We start from the raw sequence: 19,593 nt of genomic DNA, 5'->3' as shown, positions 1-19,593 counted from the left end.
ATGAATCAGCAAGGGAAGCTCCTTGCTGATTCCAGGTCATGTTAGGACAGCTTGCTGGTGCCTTAAGCCTTTGACTGATCAGGGGAGAGGGGGGCTGGATCTGAAATGCACCTCCTTCAATGAGGAGTTAGTTTTGCCAGTGGCATCAGTAAGACCAGGCAAGAGAGGCATTTATGTGTGCAGAATTGTTCAGGAAGCTGAGGGTTGAAGAAAGAATAAACTTATTTGATCCACATCCCATTTCTGGAAGTACACTAACATGCTGAGAAGCTTCAGGACTCCTATGAAATGGAGTTTTTTCTCCCTTTCCAGGTGTCTGAATAATATTCTGTGGAATTATGGCCCCAGTCCTGCAAGGAGGTCTGCATGGATAAAACCAGGGGTCACATCACTAAATTGGAAAGACTTTCACATTCCTCTCATTGAAAAAAGGTTCATGCTTTATAGCAATAGTAGCAAGTCCCATTGATGAAGATGAAGTCTGTAAGGGTCATCACTTGCCATGTCTGATTCAACATTACTGCTTTCCCTTCAGTATTCTCTGACAAACAGGACCTATATCAGAGATTAATATCTCTACTTGTATCTTAATTATGAAAGTGAATCTGAAGAGTTTATACTTCCTTACCAGTATGTGCTTGTTTATCTACTGCTTGGTCAAGGAAAATCCATTATATTGGCCATGAAAATGTTTTCTTTCTTGGGTAAACTCAACAAGGAAACAAGAAATTCTTCAATTCTCATTAAATATCTATTTGTTTAAATTGGTGACATAATAATTGGAGCAGTTCTTTCAAAACTGCATCTCTAATGTATTTTTTTTTTTACCAAGGTTGTACTTAATCCTTTAACATTTTGTGTTCATTCCTGTTTTGTGCCAATTCACTGTAACAATGAGACACTGCTCTGCACGATACAGCTCCTGTTGTGGCGTGCAGTGAGGAGGGAGATTAGACCTGGTGAAACACTGATGCTCTGTTTGCAGTTGTTTTTGATTCATTTACCAGCTCCAGAAATAGCTGCCCTATTTGTAGTCGTGCTGCAGGCTTTAATATATTCAGCATAGCCATGGCTGTGAATGCAGCAGGGAAAACAACGGGCCCATTAGCGGGGAGATGATTGGGGTAGATGTGCGAATTGCAAATGTCGGAGCATCTGTGAGAGAGTAGTTTATGCCCAGGTTTGTTGGCTGGAATCTGTGGTCTGAGCTGTTGTGGCTTCATCCCCACAATCCTTCCTTCTCCACCCTGCTCACAACAGCCACGTTTGCTGCCCAAAGCTGGCAGTGACACTTGGAAGACGTTTGAGTCAAGATGTCCAGAAGACGCCACTGCAGGCCAGAGTCATGGACACCTCTGTGCTTTGAGCACCTCTGGAAATCCCAGCCCAAGTGTACTTCTGCTGCCTTAAGCAAGGCCCTCACGTACTCTCTGCTCCATCGGAACTGGAAAAAATGCTCGTGTTTGGGGTCACCTCTGAATAAACCGTTATGTCCCATCGGGAAATGGGGATGCTCTGCCACAGTGGTGTACTTCTGCTGCCTTAAGTAAGGCCCTCAGGTACTCTGCTCCATCAGAACTGGAAAAAATGCTCGTGTTTGGGGTCACCTCTGAATAAACCGTTATGTCCCATCGGGAAATGGGGATGCTCTGCCACAGTGTTCGTATGGCACAGCCATCCTCGTGTCAGCAGCTGCTCTCTCCCGTGTTGGGGCTTATAAAAAAGAGAGGGGCAGATAGTAATAGGACAAGAGGGAATTAAACTAAAAGAGGTGAGATTTCGATTGGATGTTGGGAAGGCATTCTTCCCTGCGAGGGTGGTGAGGCTTGGCACAGGGTGCCAAGAGAAGCTGTGGCTGGCCCATCCTTTAAGTATCCCAGGCCGGCTGGGACACGGTTTGGAGCACTCTGGGATAGCGGAAGGTGTCCCTGCCACGGCAGGGGGTGGCACGGGCTGAGCCGTACTGCCCCTTCCAGCCCAAACCCGGGGGTGGCTCCGCGCTCTCCGCAGCCCCCGGGCCATTGCAGGGCCCGCCGGGGCGCAGCTCCGGGGCCGCGGGGGTGGGAGGGGCCCCGGCCGGGCCAATCCCCGCCCCCTATGGGCGGTGCCCGATGACGTCACCGCCGCTCCGCCGCAGCCCCAGCGCAGACGGAGCCGCCCGGTCCCGGTGCCGTCCCGGTCCCGCCGCGATGCCCTCGGACCGGCCCTTCAAGCAGCGCCGCACCTTCGGTGAGGCGGGACCGGCCGGGAGTGGCCGCGCGGGAGGGAGGGAAGGAGGGAGGGACGGACGTGGGGATCTGCCCTGCGCCGCCCCCGCCGTGCTGCCCTGCGGGGCGGCCCCGCCCGGGCCGGGGCTCGGCCGGTGCCGCAGCCGCCGCGCGGTGATGTCATCCCGGCCGGCCCCGCACCGGGGGGGCGGCACCGCGCCCGGCCCGAGCGCGGCGGTGTCCCCGGGCCATCCCCGCTCTGTCGCCGCTTCGCCCGGGCACCGGGGTCGCTGGGGCGCGGTGGCGGCCGCAAGGGGCCGTGGAATGCCCGGGACGAGGGCGGTGGCCGGCTGTCCCTTTTCACTGTCAGAACACAAAGACCTCCCCAAAAATCGCCTTCCGCGCTCCCCTTCTCGGCGGCGTTGGGGCGGTTGTTGTCCCAGGGTGTCGCACGCCCTGAGTGACGATTGTGGAGACAGAGCAGTCAGTGCTCACATCCTCCCCACCCCTTTGTCCGAGGTGCTTGGTGGGGACGCTCAAAAGGTGAGGAGGTGACTGTAGAAAGTCCCATATTTTTATCTCCAGACCCGACAGCGGAATCCGAGGAAACACCAGCTTCTGTTTCCCTTGACCTTTGCTAGCTGGCGCAGAGAGGTGTGTGTTTCTGGCAGGTTAAATTCCTGGGGAGGGGATAGCATTTGAGCTTTACTCGCTGTGTAATGCTGAAAGCAGTGTTTTCGTGGCATAAAAAAACCCTCATATTGTGCCAGAGACTGTCCAAACGCAGGTGAGGGCGTTTCCTACGTGAGTTTTAAAATTGGAGCTTTTGCCTGCTGAAAACTGCTGATCCAGCCCCTTGCTGCTCTCTTGGAAACTGTAAATATTTGGTATTTCATTGGCACAACCTTTCTGGCCTTGAATGCTTACCCAGCCCTCACCTGCCACAGGACCGAGCCAAGGGAACACGCACAAACAAGAACCAGCCGAAGCCAGGGAGCTTGGGATCCTTGCTGGGACCCTGCTGTGTTCTCCTAAGCTATGTCTTAAAACCAGTAAAGTCCTAAATCAGCCCCTTAGTAACTACCTAGTGTTACACTGGTGAGAATCAGCTTATTATGGTTAAGAGGAAGCTGGTTTGCCTTTGTGGATTGCTCAGACTTTCTTTGAGCCAGAAGGAAAACAAAATCTGAGGCTCAGAGCAGTTGAAAGAAAGCAGGATTAAAATAGCCCAGGAGGGACAGAGGGGGTGAGGGAGTTTGGTGCCGGCAACTGCAAGTGCTCCTTGTTTCTCTGTACTTTCCTCTGCCCTTTTGCTCTCTCAGCTGACTGGGCTGCAGAGCTGAGCCAGGAGGAGGAGGAGGCCTGGCAGCCCCCGCAGTTGCTTTGGGTCAGGGCTGGAATTACTCTGTTGGAGAAAGTAAATACGGCTTGTTTTTGTCTTTGAATCATTACACAACAGGAGCAGGAAGCGATTGTTTACAATGCAGTTGGAGAGGGCTGGTGGAAAACATCTCCAGCGATTCTGTACCCTCAGAATGGCTTAATTTTTAAGGCTTCAAAACTTTACAGAAATGGAACAGTTCCAAAAAAGCAGTGAAAAGACAGAGTCAGTGCTATGGCTGTTTACAAAAGGCACCCAGGCTCCAGTTTCATGGCAAGTGGCTGCCTTAGGTCTTGGACTGCTGCTCCTCTGCGAAGATTCTGCTTTCCTCAATGCTTGTGTTCCCCCTTCTTGTATTTTTGGAATTTTTCTGTGAATTCCTTATGTTTGTTCATCTGCTTGGTCTTGTGTCTCTCCTGAGTAAAATTTCCTGATTTCTCTTCATCATTGTTGAGGACTTGAGAAGGGGACTGCTGGGAAACACCAGGGCTTTGATCCGAGCTGCGTGGAGGGCACGGAGCAGTGACTTGTCCCGTGAGCTCAGGTGCTGTCCCTGCTGGCAGCTGAGCTCTGAGAGCAGGTCCTTGGCAGCAGGATGTCCTTGCTGTGGGTGCAGGGGGCAAAATGTGGCACCACCCTCTGCATCCATCTACTGAACCCAGAGGCTGAGGCATGTTCAGATCTGTTGCAGGAGTCCAAAACAATTCCCAGAACAAAGCTGTGGTCTGTGTCAGAGGAACAGGCTGTCCTGGCAGTAGTGAGAGCGTGCAGCAGCCTGACGACACCGTTGCACTTCCTGAAAGGAACACGAGTCCTTGGGAGCATTGTCCCACTGCTCCTGAAGCGGGGTTTGCATTGGGCTGGCAGCAGCTGCCAGCTGTGTTTTCAGTGCAGCACAAAACCAGCGTGGTGATGGACACGGCCTGGATGACCCAGAGCACCTCGGTCCCGTGCTCCCGTGTCCGGCAGGAACAGAGGCAGGAACACACCTGCATGTGTCTGGTGGCTCAGCTGGAGCCCCTGGCTTGGTGACAAACACAGAGGTTTGACCTCAGCCTCTGTGGACAGAGTGTTCCTATCCCAGGTTCCATCATCTGGGAGATCTGCCTTTGGTTGTGGGAAGCCACTCCTCTTCAGAGGAAAGGCAGTAGTGGGTGTGGAGCAAACCCCTGCTGGCTCTGGGGAACGACATCCCTGGGGACTCATCCAGTGCGAGCCAGCCTGCCTGTACCCACTGAGAGACCAGCAGTGGCTGAATTGTCTGCCTCACACACCATCCTGTGCTTATCACAACAGTTCTGCTCATTGGTGGCTTGGAAAAACATCTGGATATTGATGTGAGGTCTCTCCATGAGCCCTTGCTGGCCCTTGGCTGGTCCTTGGGTGTCTGTTCTGGCAGTTGTGCTTTGAGAGCTGGGATTCCTTGAGAGGAGGATGCTGCTCCAAGCTGCTGCTTAGCTGTCTGTGTCTTGGATTAATTACTGAGGACATTCTGTGACTTGACTGGATGGGGGGGGTAATTATCAGCGTTGAAGAACTGAACAGGCTTCCAGAACAAAAGCCAGACTGACATGTAGACCACAAATTTTGATTTTTTTTTTTTATCATTATTCTTTTATATAACACAAGGTCCTGACTGGCAGCCAGGGATAATAAAACTTGTGTGTTTTGTTCATGACTTAATTTTTTCTTTTTCCACTATGAAAACTTCAGATCTTCCTTTGAGCCAGAAGGGTGAAGACTGGTGAATCCAGGGGCTGTCAGCGTGCTAGGCCCTTGCCACCTCTGTCATTGAGTAGCCATGAGCCCTGGATAAGTCATGTTCCTTGGCTTTGGTGTTCCTTCTGTGGTCAGTCCCAGCAGGGATCACAGCCAGGAGAGTCACTTGGGAGGTCTCACAGTGTGTCACCTGCTCGGGTGACATTCTGTGGTTGACTGGCAGTGTGTAAACACTACCAGCTCTGTCATGCTCTTGTTTGCTGCCTTTTGTCCTCAGAAGGTGGTTTAAGGCTGTGAGAGAAAATGCAGGAATGAATTCAAGACTGGTGTCTGGCATGTGTCCTCAAAGCATCTGTGCATGTCCAGGCCTGTTGGTGCACAAATAGCCGTGAACTGTGCTGGGCAAAGGCTCTTGGTGCATGCAGATGCACGGTGGGCTGCACCAAAATATAGTCCTGCCAGCAGTGCCAGGTCTTTCTTTGAGCAGTTTGAAGTGTCCTGAGTAGTTCTGAGAAATGTGCTGTCTTGGAGATGGATGGAGATGGATGGGAAGGTTGTCCAGGTCGAAGGTCACGCAGCAGGCAGAGGGAAACCCTGGCATGGCAGCCTCCCAAGGATACAGAGGGAACTTGCTGTTCCTTTACCAAGGATAGTGAAACTGTGATTGAATATTGAGCAAAAAAACAGTTCCTTATCTGAAACTGTGATGTAAATACTCCCTTTGCCATCCTGACATGACACAGAAGGTGTCGCCTGTTTCCCTCTCATGCCCAGAGGGTGCAGTGAGTTTTAAGTTGTTTGTATGATTGGAGGTCCAGTGCTCATCCTACACAGCCCATGGCAGGGGTGGATCACAGAATCCCAGAATGGTTTTGTTTCGAAGGGGCCTTAAAGTCCATCCCATCCCACCCCCTGCTATGGCAGGGACCCCTTTTACTTTCCCAGGCTCCTCCAAGCCCCATCCAACCTGGCCTTGGACACTGCCAGGGATCCAGGGGCAGCCACAGCTGCTCTGGGCACCCTGTGCCAGGGCCTGCCCACCCTCATAGGGAAGAATTCCTTCCCAGTATCCATCCATCCCTGCCCTCTGGCAGTTTAATGCCATTCTGCCTTGTCCTGTCACTCCAGTGATACTGTACAACCAGAGGACAAGTGTCCTGACATGTATTTAGAGTTCACAGTTGTGGTGTGGCTCTGCTTGATCACAAGCTGAGCCCTTATCATGATTTGCCATATGCAAATGCTCATTCCTGGAGCCAGGCTCAAAATCATACTCCTGCTACATTTTTAAACTGCTAAGAAAAATGAAGGTATTTCCTGTTTGTGTTTTACAATCCATTTTCAAGCTCTGTTCTGGAGTCAGGAAGATTGGGAATTTTTGCAAATGAATAAAGCTGCTAAGATCCTTCTGCAGTGACAGGGCTCCATGAACCTGGCATTCCAAACTCCTCCCAGACACTGCACATCTGGTATTGCAGCTGTAGTGGTGGGATGGAGAGTCATGAAGACAGAGCATCCACTGCTCCTTGCTTATGCTGGTTATAACTTCCAGGGACAGTGGAGCTTTAGGCTCCACCTATTCCATGATGCAGAGATATGTTTTTATCAGTTCAAAGTTTTTAGGTTCAGGGCAGTGTGGGTTTGGTCCTGAGTAATTTGTCCCGTCCGGAGCACCCAGCTTCGCAGACAGTCAAATAAAATAAACCTGACAATCAGAAGCACTGTCAGGTCTCTGCAGTGCTGCTGTCCTGTGGAGCCTGGGACAAGCACCCTCTGGGGTGCTGAGGACACCTGGCCTGGGCACAACCTCCTTCCTTCCTGCATGTGGCAGACACTCCTCCTGCAGCACCACTGGCCCGAGAAGGAGTACTGGGCAAAGACAGGTCGGGTCAGGCGCTGGGTGAGCCATGACACACACACAAATTTGGGTGTTTCCTGGTGGTTAGAGGTGTCTGGCCTTAGCATGGTGTGATATTACAGAAATAGTCATTGATGTTCATGTGGAATGACCTGCATAACTGGCCTGTGTCTCCAGCACTTGCCAGCTCATCCCACATACATCCTGATTTCAAACCATCCAATTCCTCCTCTCCTGGCAGAAAATCTCTTGGAGAGAAGTCCATGCTTTAGCAGCACTCTGCCCTGGGACTGACCACAGCAGCTTCTTGAAGAAACACGTTCATTTTTGCATCTGCTTCAAATCTTAGGCAGATCCCTCTCCGGGCTGGCTGGCAGGGTGTTGTGTGGATGGCAGAGAGAAGCCACAGGGCCAGCAGCCTGCTGGAGGTGCCAGGGACGTCTGTACACTCCGGAGCTGTGGGACACAGGAGAGGCAGTAGCTCACAGCTGCATTTCTGGTCTCTGCTCTCCGCACACAGCCCTTGCCCAGCTCAGGAGCTGTTGATCTGGTAGCTGATGAGGTTTCCAGGTGGTATTTGTTCTTACTGGTGTTTTCCTAGCAGCATTCCTGCTGGTCACAGGCAGCAGGGCCTCTCCCTATCGCCCATCTGCTGCCTTGGGGCAGCACCAGTGCCTGAGCAGTGCTTGTCTAGAATCTCCTGAAAAATGGTGCCCCTTATGCAACAGCACTGTTGGAGGACTTGCCATGTGTTTTCCTTCTGTCCCACCATCTGTATCTTTTGTCTGCTGAGGCTCTTTTGCATCCAGGACTGTCCTTTCATCCTGTGTCTGCACAGCGCCCAGCACAGCAGGGACCTGGCTCCCATGGCCAGAGCTCCTGGGCACAGCTGATAAAAAAGGTTAATGTTTGCAAAGTGTGGCTTAAAATTTTCCACTCTTCTCAACTGCCATAATGATCTCATCCTGCATTGCCATGGGATACACTGTGTGCTCGCATCTTTTGGAGCACAGCTTGGGAAGGGCCAAGATTCTGATGTTTTGGGCAATTGCAAGCCTTGCTGTTGGTACTTAACAGTTGAAACAGCAGTTGGAGGAGAAATAGGCAATTTCCCGGCATATGCAATGTTACAAAAATACTCCTGTCTTTCAGTAGGCCCTAGCAGAGAAGTTTCCCTGGGAATAACCAATAAAATTGTGTGTTTTTTGTCTTGCTGCCATCTTGAGGCCTGACATCTTGGCACTAGGGAGAAGTCTGGCTTCCCTCAAGGCAGAGATGTGGTGCCCACAGCTGGAGCATGGGTGGGGCTCTTCCCTCTCATGCAGGTCATCACTCTTTGCTCAGCTCCTTGGAGCAGCAGGAGGCTGGAGCCCCTCTAGCCCCTCTGAGCTGCTACAGTCAGGTGTGCTGTTCTGCTGCCCTGGCAGCGAGGAGGGAGCAGAGGAGGAGAACCTGGATGGGGACAGGACTGTGTGAACAGTTCTGGTTTGCTCTGCACATTGGCTAAGCATTGACTGTGGCCAGGTGCTGCAGGGATGGGGGAAGTCTCAACTTCAGCACAGTTTGGGAGAGCTGCGGGAGGAGAACAAAGCTTGTAAGATCAGGCCTGTGGTGTATGAATGTGAGTGTGCAAACACTGCTGAGGTGGGGGCAACCTGCCTGTCGTCAGCACCGTGGGGGCTCGGGTGCTGGGCTGGCACCTCCAGCCAGGTTTCTCTGCAGTGCCCTTTAACCCCTTTTTCTGTTTTCCTGTGACTTAGATTAGACTGTATAGACACTGAATTAAGGCTGGTATTTATACCTGTTCCTGCTGTGTGATGTTGATGCTTTCATGAGTCACAGGCTCAGCCTCTGGCTCCCACCCCAGGCTGAGGAGGGTGTGGGGGACCATCACTATCTCGTGCTGGAGATCTCTTGTGCCTGAACTCCTGTGTGCACAGAAATCGCCCAGGGATTGATGCAGCTTTTCCTGATTGCCAAGCCTGCTTCCTTGGCTCTCCAAGGCTAGGATGGGACAGAGTGTGCTCTTTAGCAGTGCTTCAGGTGTCCTGGAGACTTCTGCCTGTAGGTTCAGGAGCCTGAGCACCTTCGGTGGGATTGCTGCCAACTGCCTTCCTGAATGGAGTTTCTGAAGTGAGTGATTCCAGGCCAGAGGAAGAAGTGCAGTGCTTGAGGTGTTTGTAGTTGCAATCCATGGATGTTCTGGAGAGATCCAGCAGCCCCTGGAGTAAAGCAGCACCTGCTGCCATTCCCCTGTGGTCACCTGCAGATCAGCCTCCTGCCACAGGGTCCCCTGAGGTCAGGAAGGCTGCGAATGCCCTGGATCCGGCTGGCCAGAGGGAACAGGTCCTGGGCATGTGGCAGGTTTTAAAGGGTGGGACAGGGGAGCTTCCACTGTGGCCCACCAGACTTGAGAGTTGCTGGGAGCTCTGTCACTGGTGTCTTGTGCCCTTGATTCCTCCTGAGCATGGAGACAGCAAGACCTGGAAGGATCTTTCTGCAGCAGCCACCTCTGTCCAAGGCACCCATCTGTTCCCTGTGGAGGACAGAGGACTGTGGTCCCAGGGGTGGGATCCTGAGGCACTGATGTGCACCTGGAGTCATGATGGACCTCTTTCCTCTCTGTGTGGCACCTTTTTCAGTGTAATGAGCAGGAGGCACCTCTGTTCCCACTGTGTAAATGGAGGTGGTGATGGCTTGTGTCATCTTGTGCTGTAGCTGGTGATGCTTCCAGGGAGCAGGAAGGGATGTCTGGCATGTGGCTGCCCTTTGGCACACGCAGCCTGGCCTAGCTGGATGCTCCAAGATTATCTTCATTTACTAGCCTTCATAACATGCCTTCAGCAAATTCCTTCTCTGACCCTTCTCACAATTACCTGCATTGTTGGGGCTTCCTGTACAAAGAGTCCTGTGACCTTGCAGGGCAGCACATGGTGTTTGGGAAGCTCACCCACATGGCCATCTGTTACATGGAGAGAGAAGCAGGCTAGGGTGGACACTGAAGCCAGGATGAGTGGCCGAACATGAGGACACAGCTCTGCAGGCTCTGTTAACACCCAGAAGTCTGAGCAAGCTGCTGGAATTTCCATGGTGATCAGTGTTGTCCAGTTGAGCTCTGGATCTCCAGTCTTTTGGATACTCCGTCCTGGACACCAGTGGGAATGGGGCTCTGTGGGAGGGGGCAGCTGCTTCTGCTCCAGCTGGGTGATGTGGGCTGGGTGCTGCTGGAGCCATGTCCTTCAGCATTACCAGGGAGGTGTCTCTGTACCAGCGTCACGCGTGCTGCTGATGTCTGTGTGGCTCCCTGGCTGAGTGGTAGGTACCTCAGGGGAAAATAGTTTGTATCACAAGAATGACTCTGGATCCCTGGAGCACTGGACTGGATAAAAAGGAAACATGAGAAGCTGCATCTTCAGTCACAAAACCCAAAACAAACATGCCTGAATTTTTCATGAAATCCAAATAATCTTGCTCTGTGTTGCTCGCCTATGGAGTCCTACAGAATAAAAGATCCAACAGTTCCTAGCAGAGCGATATTTTCCTCTCAGAGGAAGCAGAAATGGTGCTCAAAACTTTCTGTGATCTGGTGATTTTGTAGTCTTGTGGCTTTTAAAGAAACTCCAGTTTCCTCCCGAAGTCATATCTAGCGTATAAGCAATAGGGTTTTATTGAGTGCTCAGAGGAGAAATTATCAGTGTTTCTGAGGAGAAAACACTCAGCCACATGCATTTATCCTGCCCTCCATTATCCCAGTGGGCCATGGGGAGCTGGGGCTGTGTCAGCTGGATGAGGGGAGTCGGGCTGGAGCTATTGCTGTGATGATCCCGTGAAGATCCTTCAACACCCAGTTCTCTTTTCTAGGCAGTGCGTAGTCACTAACCTTCACCCCCCGGGGTAGTTTTTGGGCATTTCAGCTGTAGGCTGTGAGAAGCACTTCCCAGAGTAGTGGCAGTTCCAGGAGGAGGGCAGGTCTGTATGTCCCTGGAAGAGCAAACACAGAGCCCTCCCTGGCGCTGCTTCTGCCTCTGCTTTCTGCTTCTTTGGGTGGCAGAAAGAGGAGAGCCCTCTAGTAAAGCAGTGAGGGCTATAGGAATTCTCCTGTAAACTGGAAGAGTGCACAAGCTTTGTGCTGCCTGTTGTGTGTGTCAGTAAACTCTGGAGGAAAATGGAATAGAAGTAGAAAGTGTGAGAACAACTGCAGGAAAAGTCCATCTGTATGTGGGTCATCTCCTTGCTTAAGGTTTCCTTCCTGCCTGCAGGCCTAGAAATGCTTTCTGTCAGGCCAAGAGCTGTTGTAGCTGCTCCATAGCTCTGTGCTAGGAAAGGAGTCCTCCTTGGCGAGATGCAGCTCTTGTGGAACCAGGCACTGTGCCAGAGTGTGCCTGGAAGTGCGCAACAGGCAGGAGGAAAAGGCTAAAACCCACCCCAGCTGGAGAATTGTCTCCCTGAGGGAAGCATCCAGGAGACACATTGAGCCTGAACTTGCAGAGCACAGCCCCCAAAGCTGTGCTGCTGCCCTGCACCCATTGCCAGGAGCTGCATGTGCTTAGGGTGGAATAAAGTTAATTTTGTTAGCTTTATGGTCTCCTTCGCTGTCCTGATTTCCAGGTGTGCTGCCCAGTTTCACCAGGCAGAGTGGCGTGTCCCATCCTGGGGGGTGGCTGGGGCAGTAGGAAGCCGTGAAGGGCTGGTCACTGGAGGTGACATCTGGCAGACCATGCTCAGAAAAGGCATGGTGAGCACAATGTGCATTCCTTGGGAAATGTCCCTCTCTCTGGGTCAGGCTGTGGCTTGAAGGATGGGTACCCCAGTTCTGCCTGCCCTACCACACACAGGTGTTTCTAACTTGATTTCTTTACTTCTTTCTCTGCAGCGGATCGTTGTAAAGAAGTGCAGCAGATCCGAGAGCAGCATCCAAACAAAATCCCAGTAAGTGAATTGTTCTCACTCTTCTGTGTCAGGCTTTGTTCTCAGGACCCCTCTGTGCTCCGGGGTGGCCTCCATAGAGTTTGCAAAACTTTGCTACCTGGAATCAACACAGGATGGTCCCCATGAGCCTCCAGTGCCTTGTGTGTGCCAGCTGCTCAATAGCAGACGTGTTCTCTGCAGTGCAAAGGACAGTCTGGCTCTAAAGCTCCATGCTGCCCTGGAGGGAGGGGACTGATTTAATCTCAAATGTATTTCCAAGTGAGTGCAGTAGCAGAAAACTCTGAAATGGCTTTGTTTTGGCTGTAGTAGCTACCTAATTTTTCTTGGATAGCCTGGTAAGGATTTCTGTGCCCAGAGAAAGATGTGTGGGCTGATCTTTGCTGCACTGAAAGCACGGAGTCTCTTTCAGGATCATTCATACCCATTCTGTGCTGTCCCAGCATCTGTAGTTGACAGGCACAGGTAAGACACCATGAACTTGCAGTTCTTCCTGCCCTGTCACACCTAATATGCTGAGTTGCTCTTTGCTTATGAGTGTGCTTTTGAGTTCCTACCTTAGTATTTGCTGCTCTTCCTGAGAAGTTGGAGAACTTGGAGGAACATCCCATCTCTGGAAGTGTTCAAGACCAGGTTGGACAGGGCTTGGAGCAGCCTTGTCTAGTGGAAGGTGTCCCTGCTCACCTTTAAGGTCCCTTCCAACCCAAACCATTCCATGATTCTATGAAATTATGTACTTGGGGCTTGCTCCTCTTACTATTTGCTGTATCACAGAATCTGTGACCAAAAAGGATTCCTAGTTCAGCTCCCTCTCAGTGTTGGATGAACATCAACCTTGTCTTAAAATTGTAGGCTATCAGCATTTGGCCTTCAAGACTGAATGTCTCAAACTGCTGTTGGCCCATCTTACTCCACTTCTGCCTCACTCTTGTTTAGTTTTTAGCACAGTGTCTTCTAGCCAGAAGAATTCTTTCTTCTCCTCTCCTCCCACCACCACTGTGGTGTTCATGTGATGTTCACGTGTTTCCAGCTCAGCAGAGCAGGGCCTGCCCCTCACAGCACTCTGGGTACCAGTCCTCCAGCTCGTCAACACCTTGATAGACCTCTGCTTTTAATGTGGTATTAATGGCTTAGACTAGCTCTGCATTTCTCCAGAGCTGTGGCAGAGCTAATTGCAGTGCATTCAGGCTCTGGCAGTAAGGCCAGGCTCAGAGTAAGTTGTACATAAAATGCTCACATGTGCATGTATCAGGTGCCTGCATACAAATGTGTGCTGCTTGGGGAATGGACAGAAGGAGCCAGAGCTGTGCATCCACAGGCAGAGTTCTATGGCATTACTGAGACATGGTGGGAGAGCTCCCATGGCTGGAGTGCTCTTTGTGTTGGAGTCAACACCACAAGTTTTGCAAGTTTTGCTGGAGGGGTAAAAATAATCAGGAGGTGAGAAGGGTCATGAAGGCTTGTGGGGTCCAGCTGTGTTTGTGTCACTGCTGTCTCTAAAGGCCTGGCTCCTATTAGACCCCAAGAGCAGCTTGGTGCTGTCCCTCTTCTCTCCCAGGGCAGGTTTCAGTGCTGGGCAGCGACCAGAGCCTCGTGCAGGAGTGTGGTGTGGGCACTGTCATGGGTCCAAGCACTATAGGCTCATCGGCTGCAGGAAGGTCCTGGTCATCTGTGAAAGACAGGAGCTGTGTTTTCCAAGTGACTGGCTTCCCTGGAGAGGCACTTGGAATCAGAAGAGGGGTTTGAGTGGCCAGCCCAGGGGAGTTAGGGAGATCCAAGGTCACACCCTTACTGCTGACGGAAACCACGGCAAAGCTGTGCAGCACCTGCTGCCCTCCTGCATCTCCAGTTTCCAGCCAGAGTCCTTGGGCGAGTCCCTTTTGCCTTGAGAGGGGGCCAGGAGGATTTGCAGAGGGCATGGCCTGGCTGTGTGCCCAGGGAAGAGCACGTCTCTCCTGTTTCCATGAGTGTACTTGCAGGGAAAGCTGAGGAAGGGACTGATGTGGAGTTCTTGGCTTCTGTTTCATGGGATGTCACATCCCAGGTTGCCCCCGTGGCACATGTAATAAGGACACAGGCAGGAGCCAGGTCCCCTGTCCACTTCATGCCAGGGGCTCCTTTGCTGTCTCTGCATTTCCCTGAGCTGCCTGCTCTGGCAGAAGATGCTGACCACAGGCACACCTGCTGAGAAGGTGAGATGGTTGTGCTGGTAGCAGGGGCTGCTCATGCTCAGCTGTGTTGGGAAGAAATCCCCAGCTGCTCCTCGCCGGGCAGTTCCTCTTTGGGCAGTCAGAGCAAGCAGAGAACTTCCAGCCTTTTCACTGGGACCCCCATCCACACCCTCAATACATGTTTTCAAAATCATCTTCTGTCCTGTTAGAGGACAGGGAGCTGTCCCCCCTGCACTGTCCCTGCCTGCTCTCAGCCCCAGGGACCTTTCTGGAGATGACTGAACCCTCGAGTCTGAAATTGCTGGGGAGCAGCTTGTGCTGGGCAGCAATGAAAGCAAACCACTTCCCAAAGCCCTGCAGTGCTAAATTCAGGCAGGCGTGGTGAGCTGTGGGCTGTAGAGGGGGCTGAAGGCAGGGCCACCCCTGGTGCTGGCAGGGAGGGCTGAGGGGCTATTTGGGCTATGCAGAGAGGGCTCTGCTGGGTTCATCTGAGCACCCCCAGAGGAGCATGGAGAGACAGTGGCAGGTGGGAGATCCCACATAATGCCCAGCCCTGGCACAGGCGTGGATGGAAACCCAAATTACGGATTCAGAGGAAGGGACAGCCATCTCTGGGCTCCTGGGAGGGCTCTTCTGGGGAGTTGCAGATCCAGTGTCCAGCACTGACATGACTCTGGATGGGTCAACCCCAGAGCACCTTTTTGACTGGGGGCTCCTGTGTCTGCTGCGACCAAAGCACCTGCACCCTGCTCTGCCAGAGGGGGACAGGGTGAGGCTGGTGCAGTCTGTGCTCGTGTGAGGTCTGTGTCTCTGTGCCTGGCCATGGATGTCAGGGAGGTGTTACATACACACATTTGAGCCTCTGTGCCTGCTAGGAATACATTCCCAACCTCACTCCTGGTTCCCAACCTCACTCCTTGCCTCTGTTGACCACCACATCTGGCCATATTCCCTACCAAACTCCCTTTCCATCTCTCCAGACTGGCCCCAGAACAAAGGCTGTATTCATAAGCGCTGTCCAAGCCCCCTTTGCAGCGGGACTGGGATTTCAGGCTCCGCCCTGAGTGTTTCCCCTCCCCACCTGTGCCCACTCATGATTTCTGCGGAGATCTGTGGTGGGTTCTCTCTGCAAGAGCAGGTGTCCCATGCTGAGGAGCCCCTGGCTCAAGGCAGCAGCTTGGAAGAGGATATGGAGTGGGAGGTGGCTGTGTACACCCGCCCTGTGGCTGCAGGGATGTAACTTTAGCATTTGATCATGCTTTTCCCTCCAGAGCTACACAAGAACGTTTTGTCCACTGGCCACCTGTTCTCATAGCTGGGTTACCCAAATAGCAGCTCATGTTCTGGGAACAGAAACTCTTGGAGTTGTTCTACATGAGAGGCTCTGTGTCTGCTCAGGGCACAAGGCAGCTGCTGCTCCAAGAGCCAGCACAGCCATTGTATCCCATTCTTGGATTAATCTAAAAGTGGTTCTTCTTGGGATGGACCTGGCTGGTAATGAGAGACGCCGGCCTCTGGTCCTGCTCTTGTGAAAACTGAGGCATCATCCAGGTGTGCAGGGCCCTCTCTGCAGGTAAAGGTACAAACACCAGCTGTGTTGCTGCTTCTCCGTGCAAACCAAAAAGCTGAAGGGCCACTGTTGCCTGTGTGTTTCCCAGCAGCATCCTTGTATGGGGCTGCTGTGAGTGCTCAGCCCCTCAAGACTACTCCTCTCCCCAGAGCCAAAATACTCACATCTCCTTGTAAGATTCAAGTTAAAAGCAGTAGGATGGTTCTGCTCATCTTGTCCTCCCTGTGCCCTCCTTGGAGGGATGAAGGGCCATTAACATGTTGGTGGGGGATGTCCCAATGCATTATTTAGTCTGTTGCAGAAAGTGGTTCTTTAATCAGGTTCTCCTTTGCCAAAGAGAGCTACCTAGTGTTCGCATGCTGCTTGCCCAGGTGTTGGGCTCCCCTTGGGTGTGATTTTTCCAGGGTGGGCTCTGCAGAGGCCATTTTGGTGCAGAGCCCCCAGCAAGGCACCTCACCCCCTGCTCCTCTGGGAAGTGCCTGTCAGATCAGCCCCACGGCCTGGGGTGCTCCTCAGACATTCCCAGCTCACTGGTGACTCCACAGTGTTCCAGCCGTGTGTCTGATCCACGTCTGGGGGAGGCTGGCAGGAGTTCCACTGTTGCTGCTGCCAGAGGCCTGATGTGTCAAGGAAGGATCAAAGGGAAGGGAAATCCGAGTTCCCAGAGGTTCCCTGGTCCTTCTGGCTCCACAGAGCCATCTCCTGGGGATCCTGCTCTCTGCACGCTGCTCCATCGCTCTGCTGCCAAAAGCCACTTGCAGTCTCGAGTGTTTTTGGAAAGGACTTGGGAAAATAAAAATTATGGCAATTCCTTCCCTTACAGTGAAAAATAGTGTTCAGTCTCAGGTGGGAGAGGATAATGGGCTGTTGAGTATCCAGGAGTCTCTCTGTGGGGAAATCAGCAGGTTGCTGGAGAGATGTGAGAGAGCATCACTGCAATGGGAACATACTAAGCTGTATATTTTTCACTTATTTTCATTTTTCTTAAAAGTACATTCCATACTTTAACTTCCTGCCACTTTGTTTCTCAGAATACAAAAGGTGCATTTCCAGGCTGGTTTAGAACAGCAATTGTAGCTGTCAGCAAACAGCTTCACGGAAGAAAATCATTAACTGTAATAGCAGGAAAATGGATCAGAAATCATCATTCAGCCATTTCAGAATGTAGGGATGGTAAGAACTTTTCCAAGCAAGATGTCTGGCAGAGGAGGACGGGCTGGGTTATCCGTGTGGTGACACCATGCAGGAGTGCCTGGGAAGCTCAGTGACAGCTGGAGTGGCCCTGGGTTTCTGATCCTTCTCAGAGTCAGTGTGTCTGCCTCTTAACATAAGGAGTGGGACTGGTGAAATCCAAACGCCCCCTTTCTGAAGGAATGCCTGGGTGGCTTCACTGGGACTTCTGAAAACTGCTTGCTTGGGAATATCCACAGCTGTTCCTGAGCAGGCAGAGGGATGCTGAATGGCAGCAGGAAGGAAAGGGAACAGGAAGGAAACTCCATCATGAGCTGTCTGTAGCTCAAGCCAGCAAAACCTGTGGGTTTGGTCAGTCAGAAAGTGTTGTTAAAATACTTCACTCCTGTTCAGATGTCCTGCACGCCGGAGGACAAGAATCTATATCAGTCCAGGGGTGCCCATTGTTTCTCTGCCAGCCAGAGCACTTGGTGCTTTAGTTCATTGTTTTGGACACTGTTCATTGCCTGGCTCAAGCACAGATGACTGATGAAGAGCCACCTGCAGCCAGCCTGGTGGTCACTGCTCCTGTCCTTTTTTTGTTTTGTTTCCTGTGGGGGTGAAGCAAAGTGAGGCTGTACCTCAGCTTTTCTACTGATGCTAGTTGGATTTGTACCTGACCTTGGGACCAGTGTGTGGGGCGCTATGAACGTGACTAACCTTACCCTTGGCTTTCCCCCCAGGTCATCATTGAACGCTACAAAGGGGAGAAACAGCTGCCAGTGCTGGATAAGACCAAGTTCCTTGTACCAGACCATGTCAACATGAGTGAATTGGTCAAAATAATCCGGTGAGTGGGGTGGTCTCAGCTGGCATGTTGAGAGCCTGTGCTCACCCACAGGCCACTCACTGCAGGGTGGTGGGGTGAGGGTGAGGCAGAGGCAGCTGCTGAGGGCAGGGATGGGGATGTGGCAGCAGCAGCATCCTTGTGTGTGGTACAAACTATTGTGGGGGGCAGGGGAGGGCAGGTTCTTAGCACCTTGTGAAGGGCTGGGGTCTCTCCCTCAAGGGGACACTCATGAGCAGTGAAGGGGTCCCATCCCCTCTTTTTATTCTCCTGCTCAGAGGGAAGAGGCCCCTCTGCTTTGCCCTTGCCAGTAGCACTTGGAAAAAGAGGGCTTTGCAGAATCCTGGCTCAGGAGGCCCTGGAGGCGCTCAGCTGGACTCATGGATACCATGTCCGGAGTGGTGGGAGGAGGCCCTGGCTGTGCAGGCCTGACCCGAGGGAATAGCATTGCTGGGGAGGAGGAACTGGCTGTCAGGGCACCCAGCCCAGCTGGGCTGACCCTGCCTCTCCTGCCCTTTCCCCCACAGGCGCCGCTTGCAGCTGAATCCCACCCAGGCGTTCTTCCTGCTGGTGAACCAGCACAGCATGGTCAGCGTGTCCACCCCCATCTCAGAGATCTATGAGCAGGAGAAGGATGAGGATGGCTTCCTCTACATGGTCTATGCTTCCCAGGAGACCTTTGGCTTCTGAGGGCTGCTGAGAGTTGGCATGTGGAGACAGATGAACTGTGGCACAGAGGCCCCTGGCCTCGGAAGACAACACAGCCAGAGGCTCACAAGATGGGGGCTGTGCTGACCCCCTTCCTCTCCCTCCCTCCCCATCACCCTGTCACCAAAGAGGCTCGTGGCGCGTGTTGGACTCGCACAACCCTTCCCCTCTGTGTAGGTCAGTCCCGCTGCCCCCAGGCGCCAGCCCAGGTGTGTGACAACCCCAGCCAGCCGTGCAGACCCCACGTGGGGCCTGGCCCCCTGTCCCCGTGTCCCCGCGCTGCTCTTGCTGTGCTGTGTGTGCTCTGCTGCTGCCAGACCCGCTGGGCCACGGTCACCCCAGCACAGGGAGAGCCACCTCTCCCCCAGGCACTCATAAAGGGCAGGAGGTCTGCAGAAGCAGCTAACAGATGTTACCATTGCTCCCGAGTTTTAATTGATTTTAATTACACCCATATCAGATTCTTGGTGCTACTGAGTAGATGTAGGCGTCTCTGTAGGACTGTGGATAATGTATATCCTTTAGATTTGTTTTATTGGTTTGTTTGTTTGGGTTTGGTTGGTTGTGTTTTTTTTAGGGATAGATTGGAATGGGGAGAGGGGGAAACTTTCCTGTATTCTGTAGGTAAATAAATCAGGCTTCATTGCACTTTAAAGCATAGTAGATGTCAGAGTGGAATTTTCTTTTAATTTATACAGGTTTGCCATCTATAGTGCTGCTCCTCTGTTGACGATTGTACCTAGATTATCTTGGCTTTTTTTTTTTCCTAATAAAATTGATTTTCTTTCTCTCTGTCTCCCCATTGCATGCAATTTTTCAGTCTCAGTGTGTCAAGGAGTTCACTCAAGGAATGTACTGATTTATATTTGCTATGTTCCTGTCCCTGTTTCTCATGTATTATACCAAAAAAATGTATATGATAAAATCCCCCCCAGTTTAATCTATACAAAGGTATATATATATATATATATATATATAAATATATATATAAAATAAACATAAATTCAAGTTGTGTCTTGTAGGAATGTTCTGTTCC

The 19,593-nt window shown here is 52.1% G+C and overlaps 1 protein-coding gene across 1 annotated transcript; it reads left to right on the top strand.

Moving 5' to 3' along the window:
- Positions 1-2,095: 2,095 nt before the first annotated feature.
- Positions 2,096-19,582, top strand: MAP1LC3A (microtubule associated protein 1 light chain 3 alpha). Its single transcript, XM_041404500.1, has 4 exons — positions 2,096-2,229; positions 12,039-12,094; positions 17,746-17,852; positions 18,377-19,582. The coding sequence occupies exons 1-4, from the start codon at positions 2,112-2,114 to the stop codon at positions 18,537-18,539; spliced, it is 444 nt and encodes a 147-aa protein (XP_041260434.1). The 5' UTR covers positions 2,096-2,111; the 3' UTR covers positions 18,540-19,582.
- The last annotated feature ends 11 nt before the right edge of the window (positions 19,583-19,593 follow it).

Source organism: Onychostruthus taczanowskii, unplaced genomic scaffold (assembly GCF_017590055.1).
Source record: "Onychostruthus taczanowskii isolate IOZ18803 unplaced genomic scaffold, ASM1759005v1 scaffold210, whole genome shotgun sequence".
Classification (NCBI taxonomy): Eukaryota; Metazoa; Chordata; class Aves; order Passeriformes; family Passeridae; genus Onychostruthus; species Onychostruthus taczanowskii.
This window is presented reverse-complemented; position numbering and strand designations above follow the sequence as displayed.